The sequence below is a fragment of the Nomascus leucogenys genome, chromosome 18 (assembly GCF_006542625.1).
Source record: "Nomascus leucogenys isolate Asia chromosome 18, Asia_NLE_v1, whole genome shotgun sequence".
Lineage (NCBI taxonomy): Eukaryota > Metazoa > Chordata > Mammalia > Primates > Hylobatidae > Nomascus > Nomascus leucogenys.
The window spans coordinates 76,282,738-76,305,422 of NC_044398.1; the positions used below are offsets into that span (position 1 = coordinate 76,282,738).

General features: G+C 35.8%; 1 protein-coding gene across 5 annotated transcripts in view; it reads left to right on the forward strand.

Annotated features, from left to right (window-relative positions):
- ERBIN (erbb2 interacting protein) overlaps positions 1–21,936 on the forward strand; it is a 148,413-nt gene extending 126,477 nt beyond the window's left edge. For 2 of the 5 annotated variants that reach the window (XM_004091224.3, XM_030797857.1), the window contains exons 22-26: positions 10,264–10,407; positions 16,455–16,661; positions 17,748–17,840; positions 18,301–18,375; positions 19,855–21,936. In XM_004091224.3, coding sequence (XP_004091272.1) covers positions 10,264–10,407; positions 16,455–16,661; positions 17,748–17,840; positions 18,301–18,375; positions 19,855–19,962 — 627 coding nt within the window. In that variant the 3' untranslated portion in view covers positions 19,963–21,936. The remainder of the gene's footprint in view (positions 1–10,263; positions 10,408–16,454; positions 16,662–17,747; positions 17,841–18,300; positions 18,376–19,854) is intronic. The other 3 variants (XM_003265998.4, XM_012497413.2, XM_003265999.4) reach the window with 2 other exon arrangements.
- The last annotated feature ends 749 nt before the right edge of the window (positions 21,937–22,685 follow it).

The window sequence follows — 22,685 nt, forward strand, 5'->3', positions numbered from 1 at the left end:
TATTTTTGAGGGCTCTGTTCTGTTCCATTGGTCTTTATCTGTGTCATGGTACCAGTACCATGCTGTTTTGGTTACTGTAGCCTTGTAGTATAGTTTGAAGTCAGGTAGCGTGATGCCTCCAGCTTTGCTCTTTTGGCTTAGGATTGACTTGGCAATGCAGGCTCTTTTTTGGTTCCATATGAACTTCAAAGTAGTTTTTTCCAATTCTGTGAAGAAAGTTATTGGTAACTTGATGGGGATGGCATTGAATCTATAAATTACCTTGGGCAGTATGGCCATTTTCACGATATTGATTCTTCCTACCCATGAGTATGGAATGTTCTTCCATTTGTTTGTGTCCTCTTTTATTTTGTTGAGAAGTGGTTTGTAGTTCTACTTGAAGAGGTCCTTCACATCCTTTGTAAGTTGGATTCCTAGGTATTTGATTCTCTTTGAAGCAATTGTGAATGGGAGTTCACTCATGATTTGGCTCTCTGTTTGTCTGTTATTGGTGTATAAGAATGCTTGTGATTTTTGCACATTGATTTTGTATCCTGAGACTTGGCTGAAGTTGCTTATCAGCTTAAGGAGATTTTGGGCTGAGACAATGGGGTTTTCTAGATATACAATCGTGTCATCTGGAAACGGGCAATTTGACTTCCTAATTGAATGCCCTTTATTTCCTTCTCCTGCCTGATTGCCCTGGCCAGAACTTCCAACACTATGTTGAATAGGAGTGGTGAGAGAGGGCATCCCTGTCTTGTGCCAGTTTTCAAAGGGAATCCTTCCAGTTTTTGTCTATTCAGTATGATATTGGCTGTGGGTTTGTCATAGATAGCTCTTACTATTTTGAGATATGTCCCATCAATACCTAATTTATTGAGAGTTTTTAGCATGAAGTGTTGTTGAATTTTGTCAAAGGCCTTTTCTGCATCTATTGAGATAATCATGTGGTTTTTGTCTTTGGTTCTGTTTATATGCTGGATTACATTTATTGATTTGTGTATGTTGAACCAGCCTTGCATCCCAGGGATGAAGCCCACTTGATCATGGTGGATAAGCTTTTTGATGTGTTGCTGGATTCGGTTTGCCAGTATTTTGAGGATATTTGCATCAATGTTCATCAAGGATATTGGTCAAAAATTCTCTTTTTTTGTTGTATCTCTGCCAGGCTTTGGTATCAGGATGATGCTGGCCTCATCAAATGAGTTAGGGAGGATTCCTTCTTTTTCTATTGATTGGAATAGTTTCAGAAGGAATGGTACCAGCTCCTCCTTATACCTCTGGTAGAATTCGGCTATGAATCCATCTGGTCCTGGACTTTTTTTGGTTGGTAAGCTATTAATTATTGCCTCAATTTCAGAGCCTGTTATTGGTCTATTCAGAGATTCAGCTTCTTCCTGGTTTAGTCTTGGGAGAGTGTATGTGTCGAGGATTTATCCATTTCTTCTAGATTTTCTAGTTTTTTGCATAGAGGTGTTTATAGTATTCTCTGATCGTAGTTTGTATTTCTGTGGGATCAGTGGTGATATCCCCTTTCTCATTTTTTATTGTGTCTATTTGATTCTTCTATCTTTTCTTCTTTATTAGTCTTGCTAGCAGTCTATCAATTTTGTTGATCTTTTCAAAAAACCAACTCCTGGATTCATTGATTTTTTGAAGGGTTTTTTGTGTCTCTATCTCTTTCAGTTCTGCTCTGATCTTAGTTATTTCTTGCCTTCTGCTAGCTTTTGAATGTGTTTGCTCTTGCTTCTCTAGTTCTTTTAATTGTGATGTTAGGGTGTCAGTTTCAGTTCTTTCCTGCTTTCTCTTGTGGGCATTTAGTGCTATAAATTTCCCTCTACCCACTGCTTTGAATGTGTCCCAGAGATTCTGGTTTGTTGTGTCTTTGTTCTTGTTGGTTTCAAAGAACATCTTTATTTCTGCCTTCATTTCGTTATGTACCCAGTAGTCATTCAGGAGCAGGTTGTTCAGTTTCCATGTAGTTGAGCAGTTTTGAGTGAGTTTCTTAATCCTGAGTTCTAGTTTGATTGCACTGTGGTCTGAGAGACAGTTTGTTATAATTTCTGTTCTTTTACATTTGTTGAGTGAGGAGTGCTTTACTTCCAACTATGTGGTCAATTTTGGAATAGGTGTAGTGTGGTGCTGAAAAGAATATATATTCTGTTGATTTGGGGTGGAGAGTTCTGTAGATGTCTATTAGGTCCGCTTGGTGCAGAACTGAGTTCAATTCCTGGATATCCTTGTTAACTTTCTGTCTCATTCATCTGTCTAATGTTGACAGTGGGGTGTTAAAGTCTTCCATTATTATTGTGTGGGAGCCTAAGTCTCTTTGTAGGTCACTCAGGACTTGCTTTATGAATCTGGGTGCTCCTGTATTGGGTGCATATATATTTAGGATAGTAAGTTCTTCTTTTTGAATCGATCCCTTTACCATTATGTAATGGCCTTCTTTGTCTCTTTTAATCTTTGTTGGTTTAAAGTCTGTTTTATCAGAGACTAGGATTGCAACCCCTGCCTTTTTTTGTTTTCCGTTTGCTTGGTAGATCTTCCTCCATCCCTTTCTTTTGAGACTATGTGTGTCTCTGCACGTGAGATGGGTTTCCTGTATACAGCACACTGATGGGTCTTGACTCTTTATCCAGTTTGCCAGTCCGTGTCTTTTAATTGGAGCATTTAGCCCATTTTCATTTAAGGTTAGTATTGTTATGTGTGAATTTGATCCTGTCGTTATGATGTTAGCTGGTTATTTTGCTCGTTAGTTGATGCAGTTTCTTCCTAGCCTTGATGGTCTTTACAGTTTGGCATGTTTTTGCCGTGGCTAGTACCGGTTGTTCCTTTCCATGTTTAGTGCTTCCTTCAGGAGCTCTTTTAGGGCAGGCCTGGTGGTGACAAAATCTCTCAGCATTTGCTTGTCTGTAAAGTATTTTATTCCTCCTTCACTTATGAAGCTTAGTTTGGCTGGATATGAAATTCTGGGTTGAAAATTCTTTTCTTTAAGAATGTTGAATATTGGCCCCCACTCTCTTCTGACTTGTAGAGTTTCTGCCAAGAGATCAGCTGTTAGTCTGATGGGCTTCCCTTTGTGGTTAACCCAACCTTTCTCTCTGGCTGCCCTTAACATTTTTTCCTTCATTTCAACTTTGATGAGTCTGACAATTATGTGTCTTGGAGTTGCTCTTCTTGAGGAGTATCTTTGTGGCATTCTCCGTATTTCCTGAACTTGAATGTTGGCCTGCCTTGCTAGATTGGGGAAGTTCTCCTGGATAATATCTTGCAGAGTGTTTTCCAACTTGGTTCCCTTCTCCCTGTCACTTTCAGGTACACCAATTAGATGTAGATTGGCTCTTTTCACATAGTCCCATATTTCTTGGAGGCTTTGTTCATTTCCTTTTGTTCTTTTTTCTCTAAACTTTTCTTCACGCTTCATTTCATTCATTTCGTCTTCCATCGCTGATAACCTTTCTTCCAGTTGATCTCATCGGTTACTGAGGCTTGTGCATTTGTCACGTAGTTCTCGTGCTGTGGTTTTCAGCTCCATCAGGTCCTTTAAGGACTTCTCTGCATTGGTGATTCTAGTTATCCATTCGTCTAATTTTTTTTCGAAGTTTTTAACTTCTTTGCCATTGGTTCGAACTTCCTCCTTTAGCTTGGAGTAGTTTGATCGTCTGAAGCCTTCTTCTCTCAACTCCTCAAAGTCATTCTCCATCCAGCTTTGTTCTGTTGCTAGTGAGGAGCTGCGTTCCTTTGGAGGAGGAGAGGCGCTCTGATTTTTAGTGTTTCCAGTTTTTCTGCTCTGTTTTTTCCCCATCTTTGTGGTTTTATCTACCTTTGGTCTTTGATGATGGTGACGTACAGATGGGTTTTTGGTGTGGATGTCCTCTCTGTTAGTTTTCCTTCTAACAGTCAGGACCTGCAGCTGCAGGTCTGTTGGAGTTTACTGGAGGTCCACTCCAGACCCTGTTTGCCTGGGTATCAGCAGCGGTGGCTGCAGAACAGCGGATATTGGTGAACCGCAAATGCTGCTGCCTGATCGTTCCTCTGGAAGTTTTGTCTCAGAGGAGTACCTGGCCGTGTGAGGTGCCAGTCCGCCCCTACTAGGAGGTGCTTCCCAGTTAGGCTACTTGGGGGTCAGGGACCCACTCGAGAAGGCAGTCTGCCTGTTCTCAGATCTCAAGCTGCGTGCTGGGAGAACTAGTACTCTCTTCAAAGCTGTTAGACAGGGACATTTAAGTGTACAGAGGTTATTGCTGTCTTTTGTTTGTCTGTGCCCTGCCCCTAGAAGTGGAGCCTACAGAGGCAGGCAGGCCTCCTTGAGCTGTGTTGGGCTCCACCCAGTTCAACGTTCCTGGCCGCTTTGTTTACCTATTCAAGCCTGGGCAATGACGAGTGCGCCCCCTCCCAGCCTCGCTGCCACCTTGCAGTTTGATCTCAGACTGCTGTGCTAGCACTGATCGAGGCTCCGTGGGCGTAGGACCCTCCGAGCCAGTTGCGGGATATAATCTCCTGGTGTGCCGTTTGTTAAGCCTGTTGGAAAAGCGCAGTATTAGGGCGGGAGTGACCCGATTTTCCAGGTGCCCTCTGTCACCCCTTTCTTTGACTAGGAAAGGGAATTCCCTGACCCCTTGCACTTCCGGGGTGAGGCGATGCCTCGCCCTGCTTCGGCTCAGACATGGTGCGCTGCACCCACTGTCCGGCACTCCCCAGTGAGATGAACCTGGTACCTTAGTTGGAAATGCAGAAGTCATTGGTCTGTGTCGCTCACGCTGGGAGCTGTAGACTGGACCTGTTCCTATTTGGCCATCTTGCCTCCACCCAATTTCTCAATTAAGGCATTTTTAAAAAGTGAAGATAGTGTCTGTATGTTTAGCTTGTAAAAATTTATTTTAAATACCTATTTATCCAGGATGATGATCTTGAATAATTTTCTGTTATATATACTTACCTGTCAGAAACAATACCAATAAAAGGTCAGTAGAGACATTCGTATTCATACACACACTTACATACATACATACACACATAAAACTAACAAAAATAGAAATTTCAATAGAAATTTGGTATTTTCTTCATGATTTCATTATTAATCATCTGTTCTTCAGAAAATATAGTTCAGAAGATTATTTCATAGTTTAGGTAGTAACTGTGGTTGAAAAGATGAAATGTTAATGTACTGCTAGTAATTATCTGTTGGTGAGATTTGGGGACTTTTTGATACATTTCTAAAATGTTTTCATTTTGAAAGAAAAAATGGTAATGATAAATGCAAGAGTAATCACAGAAGCTGGGATTATTCAACAAACAGTGCTTTTTGAAAAATTTACAATTTTGATAAATAGGATTAAGATTAATAGATTAAGGCCGAGGCTGGCGGATCACGAGGTCAGGAGATCGAGACCATCCTGGCTAACACGGTGAAACCCTGTCTCTACTAAAAATACAAAAAATTAGCCAGGCATGTTGGCGGGCGCCTGTAGTCCCAGCTACTTGGGAGGCTGAGGCAGGAGAATGGCGTGAACCTGGGAGGCGGAGCTTGCAGTGAGCCGAGATCGCGCCACTGCACTCCAGCCTGGGGGACAGAGCAAGACTCCTGTCTCAAAAAAAAAAAAAAAAAAAAAAAAAAGATTAATAGATTAAGGTAAAAGTTATGTATCAAGAAGGAATTCTGAAAGCAGACAGAGACAAGGAGTTCAACCTGGTTGAATTAAGGACTTATTTTGAGAACATTTGATAATAAAGTATGAATATTAGAAAGTCAGAATATATAAAGTTAATTTTATTTAGCATTTACAAAGTGCCAGAAACTACTGTTACTGTGCAGTTACCTTGCTATACAAATATTTCTCAATTTTCACATGAGTCCTGTGTGATATTTTTATTATCTCATTTTACCATAAGGAAGTTTAGGCACAGAAGAGTTAAGTAATTTTCCTGGGTTGATATGTGTTACGTAGTATGGAGGAACAACTTTAAAAGCCTATCAGAAGATTTTCAAGTTGACACAATAAATAAAAGAGTGCCACTATTATTTCCTGAGCAGATAGAGTATTTTAGGATATCTTAGGCTAAAGTGTTCAGGATGAATTGATAAGAAGTAGCTTAGGAAACAGTTTCAATAATAAAACAGCCAAATGAGAGATACTTGAGCTGGGGTTTTGGCTCTTGTGGTGATGAGTCTGAAAAATACTTGGGTTAAAATTATTTAGTTTTAGGGATCAAATGAGAAAAAAGATTGAAGAGGTAGCCAAGGTTTCTGATTTGAGATATTTGGTCATCAACCTTATTTAATTAATTAATTGTTTTAATAGAGACAGGGTCTCGCTATGTTGCCCAGGCTGGTCTCAAACTCCTGGCCTCAAGCAGTCCTCTTGCTTCAGCCTCTCAAATAAGCAGTCCTCGCTTCAGCCTCTCAAAGTGCTGTGATTACAGATGTGAGCCACCATGCCCTGCCAAATCAATATTTTTTTTTAAAGTTCTGGTAGTTAAGGAAATGAAGTCTTTAAAGCATTGTGGTATAGTATAAAAGATTGGCAAAAAATAGCTTAGTTGGCTTTGAATATATTGAATTTGATGTGATGACAATGTGTGCAAGTAACATGGAACACAATACGATACTAGGTTTAGTGATGCAAATTTGAGATACAAACCATGTGAATGAGTGAATTTTCCTAAGCAGTAATTATGTGGGATAAGAAAAAAGTGTGTTTTTAAGAGACTGAAAAGATACATTGTTTTAAGTAATGTTAAATTGCTGAGATTGCTAGACATGCTTATTATTGCAAAGAGCAGCCCATTCCAATTCAGTGATATGTACACCCTTAAGATTTCTTCAACATCTTTCATCTTTCCCCCTCTTACCCACCATTAACTGCTAGAAATTTATTATTTTAAGGCAGGATGGTTTGAATAACCAAACATTTGTACCTAGATTTTACCTTTGTTCTTCCTTTAATCTAGGTAAGTGGTTTTCAAACTTTGCTATATGGGGTCTATAAATAAAACTGTACATTCCGAGTGATTTCAGAGACTTTCAGATTAATTTTGACCTGTGTGTGTGTGTGTGTGTGTGTGTGTGTGTGTGTGTGTGTTTTGCTTTGTATGTGAACCAGCATCCATTTATTTGTTATCCCATTTTCCAGTAAGGAATTCGGGCACAGAATAATTAAGTAATTTTCCCAGGATGATATATATGTTATGTGAAGGAGGGGAAACAACTTTAAAAGCTGGTCCGAAGAATTTCAAGTTGACACAATAAATAAGGTAAAGCCACTGTTACTTCCTGAGCAGATATAGTACTTCAGGGTATATAATGTTAGATATGGTTCTTTTGAGTTGTCTGAGAGTTCAATGTGATTCTGCCACCAGCCTCCTAAAAATAATTTTGTTCAGTAAAAATAATCCTTAATATTGAAGCATAATTTGAGTAATTTGCCAGTGAAAATTAACTCTTTATTTCTGCAAGTCTCTCGTGTGGGGATGCTTTCTTTTCATATGTTCAAAACATTCTAAATCATGTAATTCTGAAAACTGTCTCTGTTTTATTTATAAAACTACTTTGTGCTACATTCATGCTCTTATTCATTAGATGGTATAATCAGAATGTATGGGCATTAGAAGCAGATTGAAAGTGCTACATAAATATATTACTAATTAACTACTTTAATAGCATCAGGATTTAGACTCCAAACTTCAAAGCATTGATTCAAAGTGGTAGAAGATGATGGAGGATCTCCATTCACTCCCCTACTCCCACCATCTTAATTCTAATGGCAAAGTAGACATTTAAAAATTTTTCCCTGGGGGCTTTCACAGTGCCTGCCCTACCTCATGAGGTCAGTTCCCAAATTAAAATTTGCTACTTTACTCAGCTGAGAGTTAGTAATAATAATCTATTGAAGCTTAAGTAGTTTTTAAACCTTTTAGTAGTCACCCCTCTTACCTCCCACTGCCAAAGAAAAAAACAAACTATACCTGGAATTCAAAGATATAAAGTAGATGTCACCTTGAAAATTTCAAGATTTATTTAATTAATAAGCAAAATTTGAAAAGGAATAAGAACTTTTTATTTCAAAGGTGTGTGGTTACTATCAGCATTTACTAACATTCCTTATGTGAACTCAGATATTAAGCATTCCAAACCATATATGATTAACACAACATGGTAAGTGTTACGTTCACTTGTTATTATACGACTATTAGTATGTAATGAACAACATTTCCCAGGACATTATGCCTAGCATTTAATTGAGCACTTGCACAATGTGTTGTGACAGGAAGCAGTTTTATGTGGATGTCTGCACAAACCTGAATTTAAAACCAGACCTGTTTTGAGCTTCAGCTTTATTCATCAGTAAAATATTTACAGTAAGCTCATGTGTTTAGAGATGACAGAGAAAGCTTTGCTGTAAGATCTGTGTAAAGGGTTAATCAGGCCACTTAAGTCAATAACACATTAAAGCTCTCTGCACGGCAAATGTGTGTGTCTGTTATTTATGTATGTATGAATGATTTATTAATTTTTTTTATTCCAGTCAAATGTTTATGAAACCTCCAAATTGCCTCTGCTAAATCCTTATCCTTGGTGAAATGGTTTGGGAAAATGCAGGTCTGGGCTGTAAGTTTAGCTTTTTCTTTAGTCATTACTTCAGAATTCACAGAATAACTGGAAGTGTACATGGTAATTTTATAGATCTTTTTCTTTCTGGAATCCTGTACTTCTTGGCATTAGATGTCAACTTCAGATTTTGAGAAGGAATATATTTGCTAAGAGTAATACAGAAATGTTTGTAATGATATTTCTGTATTAATAACAAGCCATGCTCAAAATGTGGTTTCACCCAGTTTGACCATTAAGCCCTCAGCACACAGGGACATGACTAAAAGCACTCACATGAAAGAACAGCAGTTCATAACTGGGAATAAACAAGTGGAACAGTGGGAATCAGGCAGTGTGTTTATTGAGGTACATCCTCAGGCAGTTCTGGGATTAGCAATTAGGTATTCATATGAACTCAGTTTGTGAGAGGATTCCATCAATGGCTCTTCAAATTTAAGCAGCAAAGGCCACCACTAACTCCTAAAATATAGTGATCTTTAATACCAATTTATTTGAATGGGGAAAATTTGCCACACATTTTCTTGTTTTCTTCTTCTTGTAATTTTAGAGCAGCAGGAGCATTTTAAAAGTTATATTCACCAGCCTTGGCAAGATGGTGAGACCCTGTCTCCATGAAAAATAAAAAAACTAGCCAGGCACGGTGGTGCACACCTGTGGTCCCAGCTACTCAGGATCCTGAGGCAGGAGGATGGCTTGAGCCCAGGAATTTGAGGCCAGCCTGAGTAACATAGCAAGACCCTTGTCTCTTTAAAAAATAAAATTAAAAAGGGTATATCATAAATTCTTGTACGTTGAAACTATTCTCTAATGCAGGATATTTTTCTAAACTTCGAAACATTTAGAAATTGAAATGTGGTCGGGCACACTGGCTCACACCTGTAATCCCAGCAGTTTAGGAGGCTGAGGCAAAAGGATTGCTTGAAGGAAGGAGTTTGAGACCACCCTGGACAAGTGTAGTGAGACCTCGTCTCTACAAAAATAATAACTAGCCAGGTGTGGTGATGAGGACCTGTAGTCCTGTCTACTCAGCAGCAAGATCATTTGAGCCCAGGAGTTTGAGGCTGCAGTGAGCCAGGAGCATGCTATTGTACTCCAGACTGGGAGTCTACCTCTTAAAAAAGTAAAAAAATTTGAAATGGTATTTTTTTGCAAATATATTTTGTGTTATGTGTATTTAAACACTCAGTTTATTTAATATGTTAGAATTTGCATAAAATGAAGTAGATTCTCTAAAAATTCATTTGACTTAGAATTACTGGGTGTTGGTGAAATTTATCTTTATATAGAGAAATTAATTTCTGTTCTGTATATGACTTTAGATACACATACATCTGCATATGGCGTCGATTCCTATTTTCTGACATATATATATCAGATGTGTTAGGAGTAAAGGAAATAGCATTCTAAAAGCAGTTATATGTCTGTACTTTCTTCCTTTGCTTAAACATGTGAATGGTTGTATTTACATGTAATTTGTGTATTTGTATATGTTGTCATGTAAATACACGGTAAATGTTTCCAATTTCTTTCAGTGGCTCTGAAAATTAGTGTTGCATGATACTTCTCTGGTTTTGGGGTTACTTGTAAATAAGTCTACGTATATAACATGTCTCGTGGATTTTGCATGCTACACTAATCTCTGTTAAATCTATCCCCTCTTTATTCAGAGCACGCTGTCAAGGTCCTTTAATTCCAATTTTACTACTGTAAGCAGTTTTCACTGTGGCAGCTCTAGGGATCTGCATGGCAGCCAGGGCAGTCTTGCCTTGAGTGTTGCAGACGGAAGAGGTTCTGGTGGGCACATTTTTCGAGTGAGTACCTACACTAGACCAATACTTTTAGCTTGTAGAAGAGAAAACCCCAAATTTTAAGTGTTTTAATGTTTCCAGGAAAAAAAAAATGTTTACTCTGGGTTAGAAACCTTGATTTCCTCTGAGTTCTTCCATGGCTTAGCTCTAAATCTTTCTTCAAAGCTGATATATTCATTATCTCCTGAGTTTCTTTGGTCATAAACTAATGATGTAGTCAGCCCTTGTTTATGCAAAAAGCAGTGAACAATAGGAATAACTGAGAGATTTTTAAAAACTATTCTTCGTAGTATGTTTTCTCTTAATATTAAACTTTTCTATTCCTAACTAAAGATTTTAAGGCTATGCTATATGTAATCCATAGACCTGTTACAGGGAGGAATAATTTTAACTACAGTGATTGAGAATTGACTGAGAGAAAGCACTACCCTGAACTAACGTTAATCATAATTCACTGAGCATGATTAACTGTGAGACTGGAGAAATTGTAATAAGTGTCGGTGAAAAGACAAAGCACAAATCCTTTCTTACTCACATTTTACTAAACATTTCCTTAGTAGTGAAGAAGAAAGGTTTATGATTTTAACCAAAATTAAGTGTGGGGGGATAAAAAGGCAGAGAAAGAAAGAACAACTCTGGTATGGCCCTGTTTTCAGATTTTTTTCCCATAACAACTTGAAGTAGTAGCATGGTCTCTAAAATATTTCCTTCTGCCTGTCTCCTTCAATCCCGAAAAGACTGTTTTCTCTCTAATAACCCTGTTTTATCCCCTCCCCATAGTTTCCTTGTGAAGTATTTGCTTACTTCTGGGTCCTTTACTTCTACCTGAGCAATGGTATCCCCCATTTTAATAATATATCCCTGGCTTTCCTCTGATGTTACAGAGTAGGAGCAATCTCCTGGATTCTCTTGGCTCTGGCTGTACCTGACCTAGACGTATGCTGTCCTCTGTCACCTGCCACCATGTGATTCCTGTGCTGTTAAGAGTGGCAGCAGTTATGTTGAAACCTCCCAATTTCGTTTATTTATTTATTTATTCATTTATTTTGAGGCAGAGTTTTGTTCTTGTCGACCAGGCTGGAGTGCAGTGGCGCGATCTCAGCTCACTTGCAGCCTCTGCCTCTGGAGTTCAAGCGATTCTCCTGCCTTATCCTCCCAAGTAGCTGGGATTACAGGTGCCCGCCACCACACCTGGCTAATTTTTGCATTTTTAGTAGAGACGGGGTTTCACTATGTTGGCCAGAGGTCTTGAACTCCTGACCTCAGATGATCTGCCCACATCAGCCTCGCAAAGTGCTGGGATTACAGGCATGAGCCACCACACCCAGCTAGGAACCTCCCAATTTAAAAGATGAGAGAGATGGGTGATAACTATCAGTCTCTCATTGCAAGAGCCCCTGGGGGCAAAGATCAGTGGCTTTTATTAACTCGGGTAATCTTTGCCATTTATAGTCACCTGGAGCAATTGTATTTTCCAGATTCTTTTATAGTAACATTTTATGCTTGTTTTTTTTTTAATTTGGAGCCTTTGAATACATTGAATTTTACTTTTACATTCATGATGTGCTTGTTCTTTTAAAAAGTAGATAAACATAGTTGTACATTCACACGTGAGTTAAAATTTCAAGCTGAGAGCTAAATTCATTATTATGTATTCTAAAAGCACATCTCAAAAAGGGGGAAGGAAAATAAAGTATTCATTACATAAATACACAGAATTAGATCACGTCTAAAAATTCTAAGCCATGGTTTGAACTAACTGCACATGATAGATGTGTTGCAGATATAATTTCTAAGATTAAATTTGAAATCCTTAACTCCATGTGTATGCTGTAGTATATCAGAACAAAGTAGATTTTAAATTAATTTTTCAATATGATGATGTAGTTTGCATTTCTATGTTGCTAGCCGTAAACTGTTTCGAATGTAACAATAGTGCTATTTATCACAATCTATTTTGTTTTCTAAAATATATATAGGGATGTGTTTAGAACTAAAATTGAAGTGAAAAATGTATGTGTCTTGCTTCCTGGCATATTTATAATAAGAAATATTCAGGGGCTCTGTGCAGTGGCTCACACCTGTAATCCCAGCACTTTGGGAGACCAAGGCAGGAGGATCACTTGAGCCCAGGAATTTGACACCAGCCAGGGCAATGTAGGGAGACCCTGTCTCTTCCCCCTCTTCCCGCCAAAAAATTAGAAAATTAGCCAGGCATGGTGACACCACAACTGTTATCCCAGCTACTCAGAAGACTTAGGTGGGAGGATTGTGTGAGTCCAGGAAGTCAAGGCTGCAGTGAGCCATGATCACACCACTGCACTACAGCCTGGGTGGCAAAGTGAGACTCTATCTCTAAAAAGAAAGAAAGGAAGAAATATTCAGGGGTAATGAGATTGATTCTGTTTTTCCCCTAAAGCTATCAGCTTGGTAAACTATAATACAGGAATATTATTTGGCCTATAAAGATATTAACCAGTTAATTGGTTTTAATAGCATTTCTCCAAATCAGTACTTCTGAAACTGTTGAACTCATATCAATGTGGCAGAATTAAGCTAAAGCAAATTTTATATTCATTTCACACCCCAATCTTATCCCAATAAAATAAGTTTTATAAGACTGTAAGTGTATTGGTTCTGCTTACCATTAAAATTTAGGGGGAAAAAAATCCCATGGGGTACTATTCTATTAGAAGAACAGCAGTTAATTTTTTTTTTTTTTTTACCAAAAATCTTTTTATAGTGCTCAACATGAGTGTGTTTTAGTTGGTCTTAAAATTTGAGACTCTAAACTTTGATTAATAACTATATTTGTTGTTCAAAGGTTTTAAAAGCTAGGTATTACTGTAAGTAAAACTAAAAGGAAAAAATAACATGCAGAATTCATCTTCTACATGTGTGTATTGTACATAAGTAGATTAACAATATATTTTCCTACAAGCTTTTCATACATACAAAAACATCTTGCTATGTGCCTTTGGAAGAAGTGAAAGATACTAATTGATGGCAGTAATGATGGCAATGTTTGATTTGGGTCTTCATCTTTGCGCTATTTGGCAATATTTTTTCCTAATCTTCTCTCAAGTGTCATCCTCTTGGTTTCACATCTTAAAGAACATTATTTGTTTACTTTTTATTTCCTGCTCATTTGAAGCATCCCCAGACATCCAGTTCAGGAGATCCTTGTCAAGATGGTATATTCATTTCAGGACAGCACAACTACTCATCAGCCACACTTAGTCACAAAGATGTTCCTCCAGACAACTTGATGAAAGTGGGTGCTCGGGAAAACAAAATGTAGTATCTGTGAGCTTTCTGCATTTTGCAGCTTTTGGACTAGATATTATATGTGCTTTAGATGAAAATACTTTTTTGAGGGCTTTCCCTCCTTTATTAGTAAGGATTTAAAAAATATCAGAAATACAAAATAGAATTTGACCCTGTCTACTATTTCTCAGTTCATTCCATGATTTTTCTACCCTGGATAATTATTTTATTTTTGCATTTAGATTTCTGTTATATAGTACCACCTATTTATTTTTTCATTTGAATTAAGGCCTTTTTGGTATTCCTGATAGTAAAACTATTTGGAGAATTGAAAATGAACTTGTGTTAAATTCTTCATTCTAGGATCTTTTACTATGACTAAAGTCAAATGTAATTACTTCAAATGATAATTAGAAATCATCTTGAAAGACTTTTGTATATGGTAGAATAGATGACGGTTGTGTTTTTAGTACTTTTGTTGCAATTATCTATGTATGACCAGTGCCAGACAGATAATTGTTTACTGTCCTCCCTCAACTATTTTTTCTTGTTTTCTTAACTGATTCCATGCCTCTAGTATGACCAGATATAATTATGAAGCATAGTTATTTATTACATAAAACTTCTATGTTGCTCTTCAGAGTAGCTACCTGGTCATCTAATATATAAGTTCATAAGTCATCTAATACTTATGAATAAGTTCATAAGTTCATCTAATATATAAGTTCATAAGTGTCTTATTTTACCCTCTTTTCTTTTAATTTAATTTTCTTTTAATTGAGCTTTGTCATCCAGTTTTTTCTCATTACATATATTTTGTGGTTTAGGGTTACTGAGTTTGTTTTAATACTTTCTAATTTCCTGAGCTGTCTGCTAATTGTAGCTTAATATATTCCATGTGTATGTTTAACACTGATGTAGGCAAGACCAAATATCTGGTGTCAGGGAGTCTTAAGGTCAGTAGTGATTATCACCTGGATTTTACCCAGGAGAAAGATACTGAATTTGCATGTAGAAATAAATGGTATAAACATAGAGAAAATCATGGGCTATCTGCAGAATTGTAGTAAGTAATAAAACAACAGCAGAACCAGTTAATTACTCATGGGCAAATCAGTTGCATTAAATCTACAGTGATCAAGTAATAAACAGGTTTTTTTCTCCAGAAATGTAGGGCTAATACAGCACTTCATTTTCCTTCTCTCCAACCAATATAAGATTTGTCAGTAACATCCTTGTGTCCTATCAGAGAATACCCATGTGTGTTCCCAGACTTTAGAATTTAACTAAGTTCTCAAGTATAACACAGTTTAACAGTGAAATAGAATGCCTTTTTTAAAAAGTACAAATCTTTACCAAAGCTAGACAACTTTATATCTTTCAGCAAGGTTCACCAAGAAAAGCATGCAGTTCTGAAACTGTTGCCGTATCTTTCTCTAAACTTTTCGACTTTGGGATAATTTAGGGAACTGGACCTCAACGATTTCCCTCATAGTTTTCCCATAATTATCTTGTCGATGAGATTTTCTTTCTGTTAATAACCAACAAGGAAATTATAAGTTAATAGCTTAACCATATTTTTCTACACAAAAATCTTTTTATATGCAAATATTTGTAATATGACTGTAACCTCTTTTTTGTTGTTGTTTAGAGATGGAGTCTCGCTCTGTCCCCCAGGCTGGGGTGCAGTGGCATGCTCATAGCTCACTGCAGCCTCAAACTACTGGGCTCAAATGATCCTCCTACTTGAGCCTCCCAAGGAGCTGGGGACTACAGGTGTGCACCACCATGCCCAGCTAAATTTTTTGTTGTTGTTGTTGTTGTTTTAGAGATGGGGTCTTGTTGTTTTGCCCAGGCTGATCTTGAACTCCTGGCCTGAAGTAATCCTCCTGTATAGGCCTCCCAAAGTGCTGGGATTATAGGCATGAGCTACTGCACCCTGCCTCTTATTTTTAAGATAGATTCCTCATGCTAACAGAATAAGCTATTAGCCACATTTCTACAAAGGTGATTTTAAGTCAGGTTTATTCTCTAAAAATGAGAGACATTAAAACAAAGATAGTTCTCTAACAACAACAAACTAATAATTTAAGTTTTTTTGCTTTTTGCTTTATGAATAGGGTAGAATGTCAACATTTAATTTTTATGGCAAATAGTCTATGGAATTAATAATATTAAGAGAGATTGTAAACATTGCTAACATACACACAAGGAATAAATCAGTTTTCTACATAGATAGCTGAATTGACTTGTTAATTCTGGAAAAGAAGGAATAAAAGCAGAAAAATACATTTAAATTTGGAAAGAATTTTACCACAAAATTAGTTTTTTTCTGAAGAAAAACAGCAAATGTACCTTTGGTGTATGTGTGTTTGATTTAGTATGGGAAAAGATACGCATCCCATAGACTGGCTTAGATTTTAAAATTTTGGTGTACTATGTGCCCTTTTAACATTTGGTTATTATAAGATAGATACATCTAAGAAAATACAAATATAGCTCACAAAAAAGCAAGTAATTTAAAGTGTAGATATGATGTACTTCCATTTGAAAGCTTAAAAAAGTGAATGTAACAAGCACTCAGGAAACTTTAGAATTAAGACATTAATAGGTTATTTCTTTTAAGGTTTAAAATTACAGAAAAATAGTAAGTGGCATGGTATTGTTTGACTTAATTAGAATGTGAAAACTCTAGTGCTTTTGTAATGCTCCAAGAAGAAATCCAAATATTTGAAATAAGACATTATTATTGGTCATTTTAAGATACTTCATGTTTTTCTTAGATGCCTTTGAGTAATGGACAGATGGGCCAGCCTCTCAGGCCTCAGACAAATTATAGTCAAATACATCACCCCCCTCAGGCATCTGTGGCAAGGCATCCCTCTAGAGAACAACTAATTGATTACTTGATGCTGAAAGTGGCCCACCAGCCTCCATATACACAGCCCCATTGTTCTCCTAGACAAGGCCATGAACTGGCAAAACAAGAGGTAAGAATAATCAAGACTATTTGAAATATGGGACTAAGCTTTTTATGTATTTTTATAGGTTACTTAATTGTTAGTAAATCTATATAGAATGTTAACATAGTTTTTACCATTTAAAGTTTTATTTTTATGTTACGTTTATAAGGTGTTAAACTTGGTAATTTTTATTTGACTTTGTGATCATGTAACAGGATTTAGTATTTTGGGCATGATTTATTTATTCTGATACAGTTTGTTTTCCAAAACTGGTTGATACTCCAGTAGTCAGACATTCCTTAAGAATATAAATAGGAGACCATTAAGCTGAAATTGTTCTGTGACACTTAAAATCTTAATTCCTTAGATTTTGAAATTTGACTACAGACTTCAAACTACTTTGAGTATTTAATCTTAAAAAGTACTTAAAAAGTCAGTGAGCTACACATTCTTATATCTTGATAGTTATTAATAAAATGATAATAATATTAGAAAGGTAGAGATCAAATGCTTTATTCATTTTGGTTGTGTCTCTAGTGAAAGGGAGTGTTTTATAACACAGTTTTAATTCTTGCATCTTTTTTTATAGCTTGGTTATAAAAACTCTCAGTTGGTCATGTTTTAAAATCCCAACTCCTTTGAAGCCTTTAAGCAGATTTAGTAAATGAAGAGTTAGTATCATAAAACTACCAGTGGATCTTTTAGATATCTTAGGAAACAAGCCACTAAACAGAGATACTGTGTAATTTAGATGTCCCACAAGTGGAAACTGATAATAATATACATGTTTTGTGTTTATGTACTATGTCATGTAAAATCTGTGATGTCTAAAAAGTAAAACAGGGTCAATATTAATTGATTCCTTATCCTCATAAGACAAGCAATAAAATTAGGAGCTATGCTTTATATAATCCCAGCTCTGCCTTTAACTCACTAACTCATTAACATAATATTCTATGTTGTATTTCACGTCATCTGACCAAATGTTTATTTTTGATGAATTCTTATGTTTGTGTTTGCTTAGACTTAACCAATCAGTATTTAAATATGGATGTTGTTGCATTATAACTTTTTCTGAAATAGTAAGTTTCCTTTATTTTCATATTAACTCAGATTCGAGTGAGGGTTGAAAAGGATCCAGAACTTGGATTTAGCATATCAGGTGGTGTCGGGGGTAGAGGAAACCCATTCAGACCTGATGATGATGTAAGTTTTCTTTGTATATTCTTGAAACACCTATAAAGTTTTATTTACTGATTGAATACTTATAAGTAAGTGAAAATCTAATAGATATTTATGTAAATCTAGGTAGACATCACGTTGATTCCCCACTCTATTGCTTACCTTTTTGTTTGTAATTTGATCAAGTTAAAACAATTTAACCAAAAACTATGAATGTTTATGATATAATCAAGTGATTTTTAACTTTCTTATTGCTTTTTCACACATCTATAAAAGTAATTTTATTACTCTCAAGAGAAATCACTAAAGTCAGAATTACTAGAGGTAAAAATAACTAGTTTGTTACAGTATTACTCAGAGAAGTCAGGGAGAAAACTTGTACCATGATTCAAATATTTGCATGGTGTGGAGGAAAAATTGCTCCTTGGTACTCTGTTATTTATACTTACTGTTTTTAGTTAAATAATTTTTTTTGTTATTAAAGGGTATATTTGTAACAAGGGTACAACCTGAAGGACCAGCATCAAAATTACTGCAGCCAGGTGATAAAATTATTCAGGTAATTAAAATAAATCTTTTTTTTTTTCATTTTATAACACTCTAATGTTTTCATAGTTTAAAATGTTTTCACTTTAACTTTGAAAATCATGGATGGGAGGCCGAGGCAGGAGAATGGCGTGAACCCGGGAGGCCGTGCTTGCAGTGAGCCGAGATCGCGCCACTGCACTCTAGCCTGGGCGACAGAGCGAGATTCTGTCTCAAAAAAAAAAAAAAAAAAAAAAAAAAAAAAAAAAAAGTTTGATACATCATAGGATTTTGTTTAAGCTCAGGAATGTTAATTTTTACTAATTTGAGGGGGATTAGAGTACCACTTCTTGGATGTGGGCTATTGTCCTTTCAGAAATGGAGAAGAAAAATTTTAAATCTGAGAAACTCATTTTTTCCTGTCCCCTCCTTTTCTTTGTTCATTCAGCTACTCATTTTACCTAAACACTTGCAGTCTTAGAAGGAAGACAAGCCTAGGACACAAGTATAGCTCTCATTTTCTACCCCTACTGTCACCATTCTTAGTTGAGAGCTAAAGAACTAAAAAATAACCCTCAAACCAAAAAAAAAGGAGAGAGAGACATTAATGTCTAATAGCTGAAAGTACAGATTCTGAAGGCCAGACTGCCTGAGTTTAAATTCTGGTCCCAACACTTTCTAAAAATAAAATTAATTAAAAAAAATTTTTTTGAATAATTTTAAGCTTAGAGAAAAGCCACAAAAATACTGCAACAAACACCAGTATTACATCAATTGGTCACCAGTCGCTCATAATTTGCTACGTTATCTTTAGCATTTATTGTCCTCTTTCTTCTCCTTTTCTCCCTCCCTCCCTCTACACACACACACACACACACCACACACACACAGTCACACTCACTCATACACTCATACAGTTATACACATTTATTTTTCTGAACCATTTGGGTTTCAATTTGTGACTGAGCAAGTTACTTTACCTCTCCATGCCTGGGCTTTCTCTTCTCTAAAATAAGATAGTGAAAGAATCTTTTTTGAGCATTATGAGAATCAAAGGATCTAATTCATATTACACACTTAGAATTGTGTGTTTGGTACACAGTAGAACCTCAGTAAATATTAACCTTAATTGTAAGAAATATGGTGGTCTTGATGTGATGGCTCCAAGACAATGGGAAGAGTAGCCCTTGCCCCCTGCTACCCTACAGTTTGGTCACCTCAGATACACATTAGCATTATACGACACCATGTCTGACATTATTTCTTAAGTAAGTGATTTCTAACATGGGCTGCTACATAAGAATTGTCTGAAAAGTTGGACAAAATACACATTTTTAGACCCCATCTTCAGAGACTTTATTCCTTGGTTTGGGTAGGGCCTGTGAATCTGTATGTTATTTTAAGTTGCCAAAGTGATTCTTATTTTCCTCCAAGTTTGTGAACTACTTGGCAGAAATGCAAATAAATAACTATAAAATGTTTTTCCTAAAAGCATTTTTCCTCTTTCTTCTAGGCTAATGGCTACAGTTTTATAAATATTGAACATGGACAAGCAGTGTCCTTGCTAAAAACTTTCCAGAATACAGTTGAACTCATCATTGTACGAGAAGTTTCCTCATAAGCACTGTGGACAAAAAAAGCGGGGAAGACGGCAAGATTTATTGGAAGATACTTGCAGGGGAAATTAATATTTTGACTATTTTTATATATAAAGAAGAACTCAAAAAATTATGTTCAAATTTGTACATTAATGAAGTAATGGAACTTGTGGTTAGAGGGAAAGAACCACTGTACAGAATATAAAGGAGACTGTTAAATTCATACCATATAAAACTTGTTAGGTTTTTAAACATAGCAATCAAGGCTACAAAAACAAACCTGTGTTGTTTTTGTATAGATTGTAGGTTTATTTTTGGATTTCATATACATGACTGAACTGTGTGCAAGGCAATAGTTAGCCTTGATTTTAGCCCAGAGACAGATGGCAGAGCTATCTCTCTCATAGCTTTTATGCCCTTATTTTTATTCAACTGGTATTAATGTTTTTCTCCTGAAACTACTTTTTTTGATGTGGGCAAGAGATTTGAAGTGTTGGCTTTTGCTATGTGCATATTGAATTGAAGAGTGAGTAGGTGAAGGTGGTGCTGGTGGGTTCACTTTCCAAGGCCAGATTAAAACAGTTATTTTCTATAAAAATCTGGAAGCAAAGAATGGGGACGGGGGGAGCTATGTGGTAGTATGTTTTTATTAAGAGAATAATGCAATAAATTAGGTAATGTCTTTTTTATAAAGCAAAAAAGACAATAATTGCATTTTATGAGCTCAGCAGGATCTGTTCTTGTCATAGCCATTGACTACACATTTGCTACTGGTGATTCAGTTTTTAATTTTTTAGTCACAGGAAATTTTTAACTCTACTGTAGATGCATGTCCATGCATTTTCTGTGTTATGGAAATCCCCTGATTTTTTTTTTTTTTGAAAATAGTGGTACTTGCCATCTGTTTTATAATTTGCGCTCCATTTAAATCTAATTTATAATTTTTATTTTAAGCAGCAAATGAAACAAAAATGGCCAGTTTTAAGATTGTGTTGCCTGTAACACAAAATGTTAAGAAGGTTTAGGAAAGCCTCTTGATTTTTGTTTGGCCTTGCATTGCCTTGGTAAAGTAAAAGGAAAACCGTACGCATGGAGCTAGGAAACCAAAGCAAGTTTGTGAAACTGGCACAGTGATAGAGAATTGCTGTGGAGAGTTGTAGAGCAAAGGGATGGGTCCTTGAGGCCTGCCAGTGTGTAAAGGTGTTCAAATAAAGGGCTGTTTCTACAGGTAACATTAAATGTGAACTCAACACTTCAGAGTCTTTAAAGGGTTTCTCTGTGTATCAGTGTAATAGTGTTTTACCACCAACTGCCTTTTTTTGTTCCTAGTTACTGTAACAAATATTTGATGATAGAGGTTTATTAATTTTGTCTATCCAGACCATTAATTTTGTTTTTGTTCTATGTAATCAAATAAAATTTGAGTAACATGTAATGGTAAGGATTAATGCATGGTTATTTGGACCAGAAAAAAGTGCCATAGAAGACCAATAACTGTTTAGTTGAGGCTAGTCTGGAACCTTTCATTAGAGCAATATTTGGTTATTGCACTTCATTTTTATTTACTAAGAAATGCAATTTGGGAATTTTTAATCTGTTATGCTTTGTTTATCAACCTTGATTTTAATTAAGACTTTTATAAGACTAGCTTAAAACACCAACCCACATTATTTTTGCAAAAGTGAGTTGGACTCACTTTCCATTCTTGCTAGTCAGAGTAAGTAGGCAGCACTTTTAAAAATAACGTGAACTCAAACATTGCACTTCTTTCAAGATGTTATCAATTGGTTATTGTACTATATAGTTTTAATAATTTTGTTTGAAACCCTTTAACAACTCTTTGTAAATTTTAACTCATTTTAGTTGATTTTCAGTACTATTTACATAGGAATTGATTTTTATGGATATAGTAGAAGAAATGTGCTGTATTTTGATAAAATTCACTTATTGTATGTGTGTTGTAATCTAAAAAAAAAAGAATGACAGCTTCTTTAAGACAAGTCTCGGTGTTCCCTTTATTCTTAGTTTGTTTTTTAAATGTTAATTTTGGCATTCTAAAATAGTTAACATTTCTTTTATTGATTTCAGATTTTCACAGGCACATTCTACTTTTAATCAGAAATATATTTAATAAGTATAATTGTGAAGTTTTCAACTACTTTACCTTGAACCACATATATAGATTATAATTTTGGAAAAGGAATTAAGCCTCATAGAATAATGGATCTTCAGCAAACCTTAACTTCATTGTCTGCACATTACATTGAAGTATTATAAATGCAACAGATGTTATATGCACTGGTATTTTATCCTACTCTAGTTAATTAAAATTTTATAGTATTCTTGCAACACATAAAGTTGAGTAAGAAACTTTAACAAGAGGAGTATTATAGCCAAGTTTTCCTTGAAAGTATTGGAAAACTAAAATGACAAGGACTTTGAATTAGAATTTTGCTGTAATAATAACTAAGTTTCAAAATTTGAATAAAAGAATAAATTTTTTGAGGAAGTGAAGAAGACATTTTTAGTTTATATATTGTTGAGTAAATTGTAGTTAAGGCCTATACCCATAACTAACTTTATTTTATTAAGTATTATATAGCAATTTGCTTCCTTCCTTCCTTCCTTGCTTCACTCCCTCCCTCCCTCCCTCTTTTCTTTTCTTTTCTTTTCTTTTCTTTTCTTTTCTTTTCTCTTTTCTTTTCTCTTTTCTTTTCTTTTCTTTTCTTTTCTTTTCTTTTCTTTT